Source organism: Myotis daubentonii, chromosome 5 (genome assembly GCF_963259705.1).
Source record: "Myotis daubentonii chromosome 5, mMyoDau2.1, whole genome shotgun sequence".
NCBI classification, from domain to species: Eukaryota; Metazoa; Chordata; class Mammalia; order Chiroptera; family Vespertilionidae; genus Myotis; species Myotis daubentonii.
In genome coordinates, this window is record NC_081844.1 from 1,195,226 (window position 1) to 1,210,838 (window position 15,613).

The 15,613-nt window shown below is 60.0% G+C and overlaps 1 protein-coding gene across 10 annotated transcripts in view; it reads right to left on the bottom strand.

Annotated features, from left to right (window-relative positions):
* The window catches only part of CAMK2D (calcium/calmodulin dependent protein kinase II delta), a 147,836-nt gene that overhangs the window by 29,407 nt on the left and 102,816 nt on the right, over nt 1-15,613 (bottom strand). For all 10 annotated transcript variants that reach the window (XM_059695557.1, XM_059695552.1, XM_059695556.1 and 7 more), the window contains 6 exons: nt 14,785-14,857; nt 9,126-9,228; nt 4,104-4,187; nt 2,552-2,646; nt 1,083-1,205; nt 340-423 (listed from right to left, as the gene is read on the bottom strand). In XM_059695557.1, coding sequence (XP_059551540.1) covers nt 340-423; nt 1,083-1,205; nt 2,552-2,646; nt 4,104-4,187; nt 9,126-9,228; nt 14,785-14,857 — 562 coding nt within the window. The remainder of the gene's footprint in view (nt 1-339; nt 424-1,082; nt 1,206-2,551; nt 2,647-4,103; nt 4,188-9,125; nt 9,229-14,784; nt 14,858-15,613) is intronic.

Genomic DNA, 15,613 nt, shown 5'->3' on the forward strand with positions numbered 1-15,613 from the left:
CCCCGGCAGCCGCTTCCTCGGCCAGGAGGGCAGGCACACGCGGTCACAGCCTAGTGCTCCACCGTGGTCCCTTCCCGCGCGCCCCCAACGCCCCAAGACCCTGAGACAAGTCCCAAGGGGACCTGCAGCACTCTGCCAGGTCAGAGCCGCTCTCCCGCCCCCCGCCCCCCAAGGTCAGAGCCGCTCTCCCGCCCCCCACCCCCCCAAGGTCAGAGCCGCTCTCCCGCCCCCCACCCCCCCAAGGTCAGAGCCGCTCTCCCGCCCCCCACCCCCCCAAGGTCAGAGCCGCTCTCCCGTCCCCCCCGCCCCCCCCGCCCCCCGCCTCACGAGCGCCCTCACCTTGAGCTTCCTCCGCGCGTTGAACTTCTTCAGGCAGTCCACCGTCTCCTGCCTGTGCATCATGGAGGCCACCGTGGAGCGTTGCTGTGGGAGGAGGGACGTTACCCAGGGCTCCCCCTCAGCACCCCACCGCCTGGCCAGGCCCCAGACCCTCCGCACACACGCCAGCTGTGCACACTAGCCAGCCTCCCCCGTTACCTCCCTTCAACACGGCTCATCGGATCCCCACAGGCCTGCCTCTCCTTGACTCAGCAGAGCAGGTAGCACCCTGACGTCCGACCCGCGTCCCCAGGCGTGGCTGCCATCCACCCCAGCGCTCAGGCCGTGTTCTCGGCAGGCGTACAGCTCTGCCCGGCCTCCGGAGGCCTCTCTCCTGCGCGGACCACCTCTCAGCGGCCAGCCCTGCGCTCCCCTGAAGCTGCCTGATGGTAAGTCATGGCCCTGGGCCACCTTCCTCCCGGGACGCAGTGAGGCCTGGCGTCGCCTCCTCACGCCCGCTCGTGAGTGTCCCTCGTCACGAGTGGGCGACGCTCGCCCGTGTGACGGTTGGCCATGCGGGTCTGGCCGTGTATGTAACCAGCTCTGCTACCACAGTGCGTTTCTAACCATGGAATTAGCCCCTTAAACACCTGGAGACAAAATGCAATCACTCATCTCCTCTTCCTGCAAAAAGTGCCCTAAGCCCCTGCGAGCCAAGGCAGCCCGTTCCTGCCAGCACGGGCGGGCGGGCGGGCCCCACTCACGCAGATCCACGGGTGCTTCAGCGCCTCGCACGCGGTGATGCGCTTGGCGGGGTTGATGGTCAGCATGCGGTTGATGAGGTCTTTGGCTTCGGGAGTCACCGTGTCCCACTCTGGTGATGGGAACTTCAAGGCATAAACTCAGAGTTAGAGGCAGGTCCCCTCCGTGGGACAGGCAGCAGCAAGTACAGACTCATCCCCGCGGCCGCGAGCTTCCCATCGGTCACGCTGTCGGAGCAGAACCGTCCAGAGAAGCCGACCGAGGTGGAAGCTGCCCGCCCCCTAGTTACATTCTGTCAGTCAGAGAAGAGGCGCTGCTGGGGGCACACACACACTCGGCATGTGATGTCTGGTCCACACACCCTGGAGTTTAGGACATTCTGAGAATCTTAGTCCTCTCATTGGAGTTTCGCTTGGATCTGGACATGACATTATAGGCAACCCTCCCCATAATTATTTACAGAAATCACCCGGACACCTCCCGTCCTGAGCAGGGACAGCAGGGCGGCCGGCCACGTCCAGGCTGCGTGGGCCGTGAGCCTCGGCCGGACGCCAGCCCTTCTGAAGGCTGGCCCCTCGCCAGGAACCTCGCCAGAGCCAGTCCTGGAAGGGCCACTCCCTAACTTCCCTCAGGAATCGCTTCACCAGGGACTTCACAGCGAAGCTTCACCCTGTTTCTTTAAGTGGCGTTTTTGTTGATAATGACTCACATAACGAGCACATTCAGCAGAGATGCTCAGTGAAGGGTTAAGAGTTTACACCCAGCCCGGCCGGCGTGGCTCAGTGGTTGAGCGTCGACCTATGAACCAGGAGGTCAGGGTTCGATCTCCAGTCAGGACACCAGCCCAGGTTTTGGGCTTGATCCCCAGTGTGGGGCGTGCAGGAGGCAGCCGGTCAATGATTCTCTCTCATCACTGAAGTTTCTATCCCACCTTCTCCCTTCCTCTCTGAAATCAATAAAAATGTATTAAAAGGGAAAGAAGGGCCTTACTCTTCAGGTTCGGACCTCAGTCCATGGGTGGGGGCACAGACAAACGTCCGATCGTCTGGCCTGTGCCTTACAAAGGCCTTCCCTGTGCAGCCCCTTCTTCGGGCGGAAGCCAGCCCAGGGCCCAGGAGGCACCGAGCCCAGCGGCGCGGGAGGGCGGTGAGGCCGTGCACTGCGACCCTGCCACAGGCGGCAGGTGATGACAGGCCCCGGGGACTGTATGACACCCACAGGGGGAGCTCTCCTAAAGCAAACACGTCTCCACTCTCAGGTGTTCAAATGCACCAAGAGCCGACACTGGACAAGATGTCCTCCCTCAGATGGGAGCTGCTTCCCTCTCGCTCTCAGCAGACGTGGCTGAGGACACAGGGACCTTGCGTTTCCCTGTGAGGACGACCACGGAGCCCGTGGGTGACCCGCATGCGGCGGAGAGGAGGCGGGCTGCCCTCCGAGAGCGCCCCGGGAAGCCCTGGCCCCCACGTACATCGTAAGCTCCGGCCTTGATCTGCTGGTAGAGTCTGTGCTGGTCCTCGTCCCAGAACGGGGGGTACCCCACCAGCAGGATGTAGAGAATGACGCCTGCAGGGACGAGCGGGAACAGCATTAGGTCGCAGCCACGGAGCTCCCGTGGCAGGCCCTGGACGCGTCCCCCCACCCCCCGCAGGCAGAGGGTGTGCTTGGAGGCACTGGGGGAGGCGATGCTCCTGAGCATGGCCCCAGCGCGGGACGACGGCCATGGCAGAGCCCGCGGGCTGAGCTGAGGCCGCCCGAGCTTCCCGCCTGGCCTCCTGCTCGCTCACTGGTGCCGTCTCAGAGTTTGCTTCTGTTTCTTAGTCATTTTGCCTCTAGGTGGGCTGTGTGCTGAGCGTGGAGCCGGGCACACACTCCCGCCCTGACAGCAGGGGCTGGGCGTGTGGACAGCCTGCGAGGAGAGGAAGCCCTTGCTCCGTGGTCTCCGTCTCAATACAGGGTCTCGGTGGCCCGCGGAGGCCCAGGTCCCCGCAAAGCATGCGTTACAGGAGGGGCATGAGGGAGAGAGGGGAGCCTGGGCCAGGTCCCCGCCCAGCCTGCACCACCGGCCCTCCCTCCAGCATTCAGGGTTTGAGGGCAGCCACACACCCACTCCCCCCACACCCCTCAGTGCCCGCCTGCTAAACTCAGCAGCAGAAGCAGAGCTGGTGGGGCTGACTTATTGCAAAGCCAAGACTCTGAATTTCACCTGCGCGCTACTTGACCACTTCTAATCCCACGAGGGCAATACCGCCCCTCCCCCTTCACAGTAGAGAAGCCACTCAGAGGCAGGACGGGTGGGGCGGCAGGCGCCCAGCAAAGACTGACCAGCGTGGGACCTCCCAGTGGCCGCCCTGGGCGAGCAGGGCCCAGAGCCGGGCACTCCCAGGTTAAACGAACGGCACCTGGTGCTGCCACTAACGCGGCCACAAGCAGCAGAGCGTGGACAGCCCACCTTCCACGCCTTAGGGAAGGGCTTGTTTTTAAGTAAAACCAAGTTCCTTTCAGAATCAAGGCTGTGCAGCCTGTCCAGGCTGAGAGAGGCGCAGCGAAGGCGGCAGGAGCCGTGCGCGCCCAGCGGGGACTGTGTCCCTGGCCCCACAGGACCGCCCAGAGCGCCTGTCCCCTTCTTCAGCCTCTCCCAGGGCAGTGAGCTCCCGGAGAGACCGCTGCAGGCACGGCGCCGCCCTGACCCACAGGACGGCCGGCTCCTTCTCTCCAAGCGGCACCCTCGCCCCCCTCCCCACGTGTCAGATCTGTGCAAACCCAGGCTCCACGAGGCTGCTGAGGGGGACAGAGGCCCAGGCAGGCTCACCACGGGCCGCCGCGTCCCTCACCTCAAAGAGCCGCTCAGACCAGCACCCTGGGCCTCTCCTGGGAACGGGAAGGGGCTCCTGAGTCAGAGACGCCAGCAGGGCCCGCCCGCCCGCCCTCCCGGTGACCTCGCTGCAGGGCCCCAGGCGCAGAGGGAGAAGGTCCCATCTCAGTCCGTCAGCTGCGCTGCCCGAACCTGCCGGGGTGCTTACCGCAGGCCCACATGTCCACCGGCTTCCCGTAGGGGTCCTTCCGCAGCACTTCTGGAGACAGGTACCCAGGCGTGCCAGCGAAACCTGCGGGCAGAGCCAGGGGGTCGGCAGGGGGACAGAGCAATGGGAGGCGGAGGCGGCGAGAGCTTTTCTGCTCCGTCCGTGGTGGGTCCAGGTGAGCCGGCCTCAGACAGGAAGGCAGCGTCTCTCCCAGGCCCTGCACACTGACCCGCCGCCCGGTGGCTCGGGACACCCAGCTCATCCTGACACGAGCCGCCCCGGGTGCCAGCCGGCCCCTGCGGCTCTCGAGCAGCCCCTCCTGTGTGTGGGGCTGAGCTCCCTGTGAGGGGAGGACGCCCCACCCACACGGCGAGGCCCCGGGCCCTTTCAGTGCAGGCGGGGCCCTGCCTCCCCCTGGGCACCAACAAGCAGGCGCCCGTGTCCTGGGTGGAGGCCCCTGCACCAGGAGGGGGGCACCTCGGCCCCAGGAATGGGGAGCGACGCTGAGGAGCCCGTGTTCCCGCATCTTCCGCACCTGCCACCTCCCATGGCTGCCCCGCCCAGACCCTTTCTCTTCCGAGTAAAATTATGTAAAAGCCTGAAACCTGGCATTCCACACAACGAAGACAGTTCTGTCCTTCTCTCATGAAAGTGAAAAGCCGGCCCCACCGCCACCACCTTCTACAGGTGACACGGGTCAAAACACATGGCACTGAGGCAGACGACACTGAGCGGACATGGGGGAGCTGTGGGCACTCACCAGGCCCTGCCTCCCGGGCCCAGGACCCGGGGCCCCAGGTGCCCAGACACCCTGTGCCCCGTCCCCCAGGCTGCAGGAGGACTCCCGTGTACCTCAACGGAGCAACGAGGGGTCTCACCCTTCAGAAACGCACATTTTCTGAAAAGGCACTTCTCTAACGGGCACTTAGCAAGAGCTGACGTGGGCAGTGCGCGCTGGGGGCACGGAGCTTTCCCCACATCCCGGCCCCCGGGACCCGCTGCTGCCAGCAACAAATGCCTGCAGCTCGCAGTGGACGCACTGGCCCGCCTGCGGACTCGCCTTCTGTGCGCCCACCCGAGCGAGCGGTGTCCACCCCCGAGGGTGAGGCTGCTCACAGCTCCCGGCTCTGCACGCCTGCGGGAGCGCCACCTCCACCGCAGACACCGCCCGGGAGTGGGAGCGACTGTCCAGGAGTCAGCCAGGGTGAGGCTGTCCTCACTCAGAGGGCCAGCCCCGCCCACACAGCCGCCTGCCTCCCCGGCGTGGAGGTGACACAGGAGGGTCAGGAGCACAGTCGGCCCCTGGCGCTCAGGCCGGACGCAGGCGCCAACTCCACCGTGGCTCTGGGCATGAGGCTCCGTCCGTTCTGCTCCCGGTCATCCTCCTCCGATCCCGTCCTGCCCCACCCCCCAGCTCTGGAGGGTCCCACTCTGTTCTCGACAGAACCCGCCGGGCCCCGGTGAGATTCCCGGAGCTCAGAGCTGTGTGCTGCATGAGGAAGGGAACCTGCTGGTGCCCCCTCCCACCCCCATTCACATCCTCACACTGGCCTCGCCGGCAGGCGGCTGCCCACCCCCCACCCCACTGCCACCGCCTGCTGCAGAGCCCAGCACGCCCGCTGCACCTGCAACTTCTCACCACATCCCTGACCTTCCAGGCCACAGCAGCCCCTTCACTAGGCCAGGCCCCCTCCTGCCCCAGCGACCCGCCGGGCGTCGCCTGTCAGCCTCACACTCCTCAGGTCTGAGACCCGCCCGGCCCAGCCAGCGCCTGGACGCCCTTAGCGCCTTGCCAGCGGGAACAAGGCCCCTCCTTCGGGACGGCCCAGTGTGCCCAGCGTGGAGGCCGCCCGTCTGCTCCTCGTCCCGCCCTGTGCACGGACAAGGCCGCAGGCGCAGACCTGCCAGCACCTCCAGGCACAGGCCCTGCTGTGTGTGCTCGGCCTCCTGCCAGACCCGCCAGGCTGTGCTCTCACCAGCACGCAGGCGACGGAGGCCCACGCTCACAGAACGAGTCCCAGGCCCACTTTCGTCTGTTCTGCAGGGACAAGCCCAGCAGGTGGAGGGCAGGCCTCGTGGTGGGCGGGAGGGTGCGTGGGAGGCGTACGGAACGGGAGTGGGCCAGAGACAAGAACCGTCTGGTCCCACGGACACACGATAAAGATGAGGACAAGGACGAGGACGGCAGGAGCAGTGAGGACCCCCATCGCCGTAAGGACCCCAATCGCCGGGAGGCGCACGCCATCCACCATCACCTGGCAGGCAGGCGAGGGGCGGGCAGCGGGGCTGCGGGCACGGCCAAGAGATGGGCGTGTTGGGCCCAGGCGGGAGAGGGACCGGCAGGGTGCTCCCACGGACAGCTGCTCAGAGGAAAAGGACTAGAAGCGAGAGGCATGTGAAGTGCTCGCTCATCACGGCCGCTGAGCGTCAGGAGGGAAGGAGACGAGGCTGGGGAGGGGCTGCCTCAGGGCGCCCTAGGAAACGGGTGACTCGGCGCCCGGCACACGGGGCGCGGACGTCAGTGCAAAGCAGCTTCTGCAGGCCGGTCGCCGAGGGGTCCCGGTGGCAGAAATGCTGCGATCTCAGCTGGTTCAGCTCCCATCTCCTCCTCGGTTGGAGGTAAACACAGAGAAATGTCAACATTAGCCAAGCTTTGGAGAGGAGGCTGGGCTTTTAGAGAAAGGACATTTAACACGTGAGCGCCAGCCTGGTTTGGTCTTCCTTTCCGTTTAGCCCGCGATGTCCGATTTCACCGGTATGCTGGCGGCCGGAGAGCTGAGTAGGGTTGCGATAAGACTGCATGTACATCTTCAGGCATATTCCTGTATGTATTTATCACAATCTGTACTCTGTGTTCTTTTAGAAATGCTTTCTCTTCGGTCAGTTGTCTGTGGTTCGTGTTCCAGTGCAGTTTAACAGTTTTTCTTTACCCGTAACAGTGACAATGTCAGTAGAAGCAGCACGTGAAAGTGATTCAAGTGAAATTAGTTTTCCTAAAAAATGTCATTCTTTTTTTGTCATCAGAGGATGAGGGTGAGGCTTTTGAAGAACGGCATGATCCAGAGGTAATCAACCAAGGACGATGCCTTTCACCTATCCGTCTGGCTTTAGGGCTGAAGACTTGAATGCAAAATCATGTGCAACAGTAGAGAATTCTTATGAACTGTTTGTGCCTAATGAACTGTTTGAGGATTTTGCCAAAGAAATGAACTTACATGCGTCGCAAAAACTAGGGGCTGAAAACTCGCAGCGTTTGTGCAGGTGGACTGTGACAAACAGAAATGAAATGAAAAGATGTTTTGGGTGATTCTATGGATGGACTAGTTAGACTACCATCTTTACGTTTATACTGGTCCCATGATCCTGCATGTATGCAAACTTTCCCCCCAAAAATGTCAAGAAATAGATTTGAAATATTACGAATGCTGCATTTTTCAGACAATAGGGAGACAGATGTTTCCAATTGTTTATGCAAAATACAACTAATAGATAACATGGAAATAAATTTCAAAAAAGATTATGATCCATCTGAAGCTCTATGTATCGATGAATCTTTGATACCATTTCGTGGCCGCATAATATTTAGGCAATATTGAAAACACAAAGGCCACAAATATGGTATTAAATTATTTAAGTTGCGCTGCAGATCTGGGTACACGTATGCTTCCTGTGTATATGCAGGGAAAAGTTTAGAAAAAGAAAATACGACACCAACTAATGTTGTAATGTCTCTTTGTAGAGATGTATTCAAGAAGGGACACACATTGTACATAGACAACTGGTTCACGAGTTTAGATTTAGCATATAAATTACTCGATAATAATCCTCATTTAGTAGGAACATTATGTTCAAATTGACGGGGAAGTCCTCATGAAGTAATGCCAAAGAAATTAAAACGGAGAATTTATAGCAAAAGAGAACAAAAAAGGAATGACCATTTTAAAATGGAAAGATAAGCGGGACATCTTACTTCTTTCAACAAAACATACGTCAGAGAACAGATCAGGTCACCACTTGAAACCAAAAACTGTAGTGGATTATAATGCAGGACAAGCAGCAGTTGACATATGTGATCAATGAGTGCCTATGATAATCCGGTACGAAAACCCATGAAATGGTATAAAAGCTAGCCTTTGAGCTCCTACTAAATACTGCTGCTCTCAATGCTTGTATTTTATTTAAAAATAATAGCAAGAAGAATATGAGTATCACAGCATTTCAGAAGCAATTAGCTGTCCATCTAACAAATTGTTGGGATGAAGAAATTCCAAGTAGCAGTGCTGTAAATAGACTCAAATATCTCGTCACAAACTGCAACGAAGAACTGGAAGAGTGGCTAGAGCTCGCAGATATTGTAAAAAATGCCACAAAGGCAGCGCAGCACGATTTGGAGGAGGTGCTGCCAGGAAGCTGACAAATCAGTTGTAACGCCTGTGGAACCCGCACAGGACAACCATGTTTGCGTAGACCGTGTTGTAATAACATTCATTAAAATTCTTTTTGGTAACAAGTAATATTTAGGTGCATTCCTTTATGATCTCCAAGTTATTTAAGGTTTATTAATAGAAGAATATAATTTTTAAATTGTGTGTCGTCAGTCAACAGTGACTGACGAGGTCCGGACATGGCGCTTAACGTGTTAAGATGGGACACAATGCCTATCCATGTACCTGTGTTCTTTTAACTATTTCTTAAAACTTTCACTTACAAACCCCAGGCCTGGGAGCACTGCGCGATTCCAAGTCCTGCTCTTTGCATCGTCTCAGCGTCCAGTGAGGCGGCGCGGACACCCTCTCCTCGCGAGGGAAGCCAGGAGCGCCGAGCGCGCGAGCGGTGACTGTCGGCTCCGGCCCTCCCTGCCCAGCAGAGTCCCTGCTGCCCCCGTCACACCCTCCGGTCCCTCTGACTGACGCCCTGCAGTGCCAGGAGGGCTCAGTGCTGTGGGCCGTCTCCACGCTGGAGCTGTGGGGAGCCGTCCCCACGGTCCTCGTCGGGAGTGGGTGGGGCTAGGGGGCTACTCACCGAACCACGCCTGCTGGTCCCCTTGAACCTCGATGGCGAGGCCGAAGTCCGCCAGCTTCACGGCCGCCCCCTTGGACTTGCTGGCCAGGAGCAGATTCTCCGGCTGGTTTAGGAAGAAGGAGAAAGACGGGAGCCCATCGTGAGTGACTGAACCAACAGCGTTTTCTGCGATCGGGGAGCAACCGGCATGCGCTGGCCTCTCGAGGCGGCCGTTCCTGACCCAGGGCAACGCAGCCAGAAAGGATGACCTGCATGGTGCGGGTCGGACGGACGCATGGACGCACAGGACAGACCCTTCACAGGAGAGCGCTGCCCGCTCCCAGGGCACGCGGGGCCCGGCCCGGCCACAGGCAGTGGCTCAGAGCCTGCAGAGCAGACACTTAGCAGGAGGAACGTGGCAAAATGATACCGAGAGTTGGACCAGTTTACACAGACGGTTCCTGGGGTCTGCGCGCACGTGGCACAGGTGGTTTTTGGGGTCTGCGCACACGTGGCAAAGGTGGTTTTCGGGGGTCTGCGTGCACGTGGCACAGGTGGTTTTTGGGGTCTGTGTGCACGTGGCACAGATGGTTTTTGGGGTCTGCGTGCACGTGGCACAGGTGACTTTTGGGGTCTGAGTGCATGTGGCACAGGTGACTTTTGGGGTCTGAGTGCATGTGGCACAGGTGACTTTTGGGTTCTGCGTGCACGTGGCACAGATGGTTTTTGGGGTCTGAGTGCATGTGGCACAGGTGACTTTGGGGTCTGCGTGCACGTGGCACAGGTGGTTTTTGGGGTCTGCGTGCACGTGGCACAGGTGATTTTTGGGGTCTCCCATGTACATGGTATACGAGTTTTGTTTTTATTTTCCAGGGAATGGGTGCGTGTGTTGTGTGCTCGGCCCAGGGAGCTTCCAGCAGAAGCGTGTGCCGACAGCGTGCGATCAGGGGTCTGCTTCCCTGATTGCTGTCGCGTCAGCACACGCTCAGGTAGCTCCCTGTGCCAACACCCAGTGCCGCCCCTGGCCTGGCACACATAGGCCTCAATGGCAAAAAGCAGAGAGACTCGATGCATTGTGGGATTTATCACACACACACAGCTTGTTCCTAAAATACTAGACACACATAACGCACAAACACGTTCTCTAAAGTTTCATCTACGTGTGGTTCTCAGAAAAGTGGAGCTGTGGTTTTAGAGCTGTTCAGAGTGTGGAACTCATAATGTGATACACGTACCACCATGTGAACGAGAACTGACTGTGCCTTACCCCCCCCCCGCCGCCAAGGATGCATTTCCTTTCTGCTCATAACTTTAATTTTTCCCCATGAAATAGTATTTAAAATCCTCCCAAATCTCCAGAATTACTACCTTCATTAACATCTCTTTGTCCCTCTATATCATCTATCGATCCACCCCACCCACCCCACATCCACTATCCACCCACCCACCATCCACTCACCATCCACCCCACATCCACTATCCACCCACCCACCCACCACCCATCTACCCACCATCCACCTACCATCCACCCCACATCCACTATCCACCCACCCACCCACCACCCATCTACCCACCATCCACCTACCATCCACTCACCATCCATCCCACACCAATCCACCCACCCACCCATCCTGCCGGGGCAGTGACGTGTGCCCCTGCCCTAATTCCCACTCCCCCCACTTGCCCCTCCTGGTCTCTGCTGGGTGCCTCTGCCCGCCCTGCTGTGCTCGGCCCGTCTCCAGTCCTGGGGCTCCACACCGGGTGTGCCCACCGGCTGGCCGCCCTGCGGGTGTGACTGCCTCAGAGACACTCGTCTCCATTATTCAGTGCCCAGCGACGGGCGGAACCATTGCCTTCGCCTGGCGCTGCTTGTGCTGGCACTGCCTTTCCTGTACGGAAGGCCCCTGCGGCCCTCAGCGCTCAGCTCTGCACCGCACCCTGCAGCCCCAGCCGCAGCAGTGCTCCCCGAGGGGCTGCAGTCAGCACCCACTCACGCCCAGCCGGGCCTCTGACGACGGACAGCAACACTCGGGCTTCTAACGGACATGGATGACCCAGCTGTGCTCACACGTCCGCATGGTCCCTGAACGAGCACAGGGCAACGTCCAGTGTAGAGCCAGGTAGGAGGAACCCAGCTGCCCCCTCCCCCTTCTCAGGTGCGGGCGACGCCAGGACAAGCAGTGGCCAGGCTGTGGCAAGCCCAGGAACATGTGCGGACCAGGGCCGAGGGGGCCTAAAGGGGAGCCGTCTGGCAGAAGCAGGAGTGAGCTCCCCGAAGCTCACCCCGTCCTCTAACGGCAGAGGACGGAGCAGACACTTCCCCAGAAGAGCCGCGCGGGCGATGCTGCACCCACCGCCTGGCGGGAAGCGCCCATGCGGCAGTGAGCCCTCCCGAGGTCCCGGCCCGAGTTCCTAATCAGCGAGCGACTTCAGCTCGCAGGTCAGAAAGCAGCTTAGCGCATGGCTCACAGGCGGGCCTGCCACCTGCGCTGACGCCCGCTCCCGGCCACAAAGGGCTCAGCTGAGCTTGGACACGGACACACATCCACGTCACGACCCAGAAAATGCAGGACGAAGGTCCTGGGAGAGAAGCGACACTCCCCATCCTTGGCCCTTGGCTTTCCACACACGGAGGAAGATTTCAAATGGTCCGTTTATCACAAAGAGTGGCCGGCCCCATCGCATAAAAACGTGCCCGTCCTGTAGGTCTGCTTGGAAATGAGCAGCTCTGAGTTCTGACAAGGAACAAAAGGGCTCTGTCCGCACACGGTGTGGAAGGAATAAGATCACCAGAAAAATGAATCTTCAAAGGAACGTGCTGTCCCCTCCTCCCGATGGGGAGGGGGGCCTGCGAAGGGCTAGCGGACGCGCAGTCCGAGCGCGCCGTCCAAGGAAACACCACTGACCACGCCTGTGCTTTCGACACTGAATGCTCTCAGATGCAAACTGAGGTCGAAGGAAGATTCCGGAAACGAAGGCAACGTTTTGCTTACAAATCTCATTCTCAGGTAATGCGCTGTGGATCTTTAGAGACTCATTCTTCCAGGACACGCACTAGAGCGGTCTGCCCCTGAGAAACCCCAGGGGCCCACCGGGCACACAGCCACTTGAGCCGCTGCCCCGGTGCCAACGCCTGCCAGGCCGAGGTTTCAAACGAAGACCCACTGCCCACACGGCGCTCACACGCAGATGCTCCTGCCCACGTCGTCCTTCATTTCCGTTTCTCGGCCGCCGCCTCTGAACGGCACAGGCACAGGCGGGAGGCCAAGGCCTCTCCTCCGCTCACGTCTCGAATCTCCGTTTCTCGTCGTCCGTGCACGAGGGCTGAGTGGCGGCCTAGCACGTCAGGGTGCGCGTGTGCTCCGTGACCGGCTGGGTCAGCACCGCTGTGGGGGCTTCCTCACCTGCTGGCAAGGCCTGTAGGGTCCCCAGGAGGCACGTGCGCAGGAACCAGGATGCCTGGCGTCCTCTGCCTTCCCGGGCTGACGTCCCTCACGGGGCCACAACCTACTAGGGATCTGCCTGCGGCTCTGGAACCTGGGTAACCGCCCACTCGCTATCGGGGCCCCACGGCCTGGCTGCGGGGCTGACCCTTGTCCGCAGACGAGTCCAGAACGAGGGGGCTATCGCGCGCTTGCCGCCACTGGAGACACGGAACCGAAATCTCAGTGGGCGAGGACTGCCGGGGTCCAACCCCAGCAGGTCCAGGGGTCCCCAAAGGTGTGGACGGAGTCGGCAAAGAAGGAATGACACAGAGACAGCGTTCAGTTGATCAGCAGCCTAGCCAGGATCTCTAGCCAGGATCTCCAGCCAAGTTCTGGTCTGGATCTCCAGCCAAGTTCTGTTCAGGATCTCCAGCGAAGTTCTGGTTAGGATCTCCAGCCAGGTTCGGTGTCCATGTTCTCTTGCTAGGTTCTCCAGCCAGGTTCTCCAGGTTCTCCAGCCAGGTTCTGTAGCCATGTTCCCTCGCTAGGTTCTCCAGCCAGGTTCTGTCCAGGTTCTCCAGCCAGGTTCAGTCACCAGGTTCTAGTCAGGTTCTCTTGCCATGTTCTATCCAGGTTCTGTAGCCAGGTTCTGTCTCTAGGTTCTTCAGCCAGGTTCTGCCTCTAGGTTCTGTCTCTAGGTTCTGTGGCCAGTTTCTGTCCAGGATCTTTTGCCAGGTTCTCTCGCTAGGTTCTGTCTCTAGGTTCTGTGTAGGTTCTGTGTCTAGGTTCTGTGTCTAGCTTCTGTGTCTAGGTTCTGTGTCTAGCTTCTGTGTCTAGGTTCTGTCTCCTGTTGTCTTGTTACATCTGTATTTATACCAGTTGATTCCAATCCTATCAATCTCTATTCCAAAGGTTAGGGCGTTTCTTATCTCCATTCCAGGGAGTAAAGATTATGTAGCTTAAGCATGATTGTTCGTAGTTAAAGTGATTAATTACCCGCCTGGCACTTTGTTAAGGGGTTTTATTCCCTCCCTAACTTCAGGGGAAAATCCCTACCTGGGGAAACAACCTTTCTCAGAGAGGTGACCTTGGTTAAAACACGTAGTGCCAAGAAGGTGAGCAAACATATTAAGAACAGTATGCCATATATGCCAGGTCCCTTGAAACAGCAAGGATGGACCGGTTCCCGGCAGAGGACCATGTTTCGTCCCGAGTGGGAATGAGCCCACGCTCTCCAGTGGATCTGCCGCAGACAGGACTATAGTCAACAGTCCGGGCACCACTCCCCTTCGTGCCCCGTGGCCCAAGTGGCCTGAGTGCAGCGACTGTACGCCAACACCAGGGGCAGCGTGGTCCCCACACACTCAGGAGCCGGCCCTGCCTGGCAGACAGCCGGCGTGCCACCTTCCCGGAAGCAGACACGTTGCTCCGGCACAGTGCCCACTGCCTCGGACAAGCAGGGTCCTGCCAGACGTGTGCCCAACGGGGGGCCCGTGTGTTCTAGAAAAGCCCACCTTAAAGATGCTTCCTTTAATCCAGGATTAGGTTAGAACACAAACAAAATCTTCCAGCTGTTGTGTGAACCCCCCAAGTGGTTCCCCATTCTTCCCATTTCCTGGTCCCCCGTGGACACAGGGCACATGGGGTGACTCTCGGACACCGATGTGTTCTGAAGAAGCCTGCCCTGCTTGCCCGGGGACCCCCTCCACCGAGGGTTGAGGGCCTGGAGGAGCCACGTGCCGCCAGCTTCCCCACCACGGCCTCTGGGGCTCAGGACAGAGGTGGTGTGCAGTCCGAGGATGGCACACAGCCCAGGCCTCGGCCTCCAGGGGAGCGCTGGGTTAGGGAAAGCCCCCCTTGGTGAAGCCCGCCCCCTGGTGAAACTCCTCCCCTGGTGCAGCCCCGCCCCCTGGTGACACTCCTCCCCTGGTGCAGCCCCGCCCCCTGGTGACACTCCTCCCCTGGTGCAGCCCCGCCCCCTGGTGACACTCCTCCCCTGGTGCAGCCCCGCCCCCTGGTGTACTGCCTAAACCAGAGCAGGCACGTCCTGCACTGTCGCTGTGATGCCCCAGTGCCCCGTGGCTGTGACGCGCGTTTAGCCTGCAGACAAGCAGCTGGGAGGCACGGAGCATCATTCACAACAGTCAGTGTGGGCGGAAAGCTGGGAGCAACGAGGGAACCAGGTGAAGTGCCCGCCCTTGGCTCTGCCACGGAAACATCACACGCTCCTTCAACCGGACGTGGGCTGCACTGACCTTCAGGTCCCTGTGCACGATGCCGTTGAGGTGGCAGTGACTCACGCTCTCTAGGATCTGCTGGATGCAGTGGCTGCAGAGACACAAGGCAGAGGGGGCTGGGACCGGGTGCCGGTGGCAGTGCAGTCCCAGCACACACACACACACACTCTCCCAATTCCCAACCTTACGCGGGAACTGAACGCTGCCGAGTGAAGGTGCTGGTGATTCTGGTCCCAGCACAGACTCTGTGGCATGTTCGGGCAAAACCACTGAGCTACTTCGTTCATCCCCGCGGCAAATGCGATCACGCTACCCAGAAGGGAAGGTTTCCGGGAGGAGAACGTGTGCCCGCTCCCATCATGTCCCGGGAACTCTTCAGGGACCAAGCATGTGGGGGTCTCTCGCACACCTGGTCACCACGGCACCGGGGGAAGCAGGAGGAAGCGGCAGGTGAGAGGGTGGGACCTGGGGCACAGCTGCCGTCTGACTCGGCAGCGCTGCTCCGGCGTGACACGTTGGAGGAAAACTAACGGGGTCCCCAGGAGAAGGAGAACCGAAAGTCCGCCCACAACGTGGAGCTGCTTCTGGGGAAGGGCTGGGAGCCGAGGGGCAAACGGTACAGCGGGTGCCCCTGGAGCAGCGCTTGCTGTCACCTGCGGAGATGCACCAGCCGTGCCCCCTCTCGCGGGCCTGCTCCCTGCTGGCAAACGCCGTTCAGTGAGAGGGACCCCCACTGCGGCTCTCCATCCCCGTCGCCCGACAGTGACATGGGCCACCGCCCAGCAGCGTCCGAGCTCCAGGCCCACACCACGGCCGGGGGAAGCGAGAGCTCAGTGAGGACGCGCTC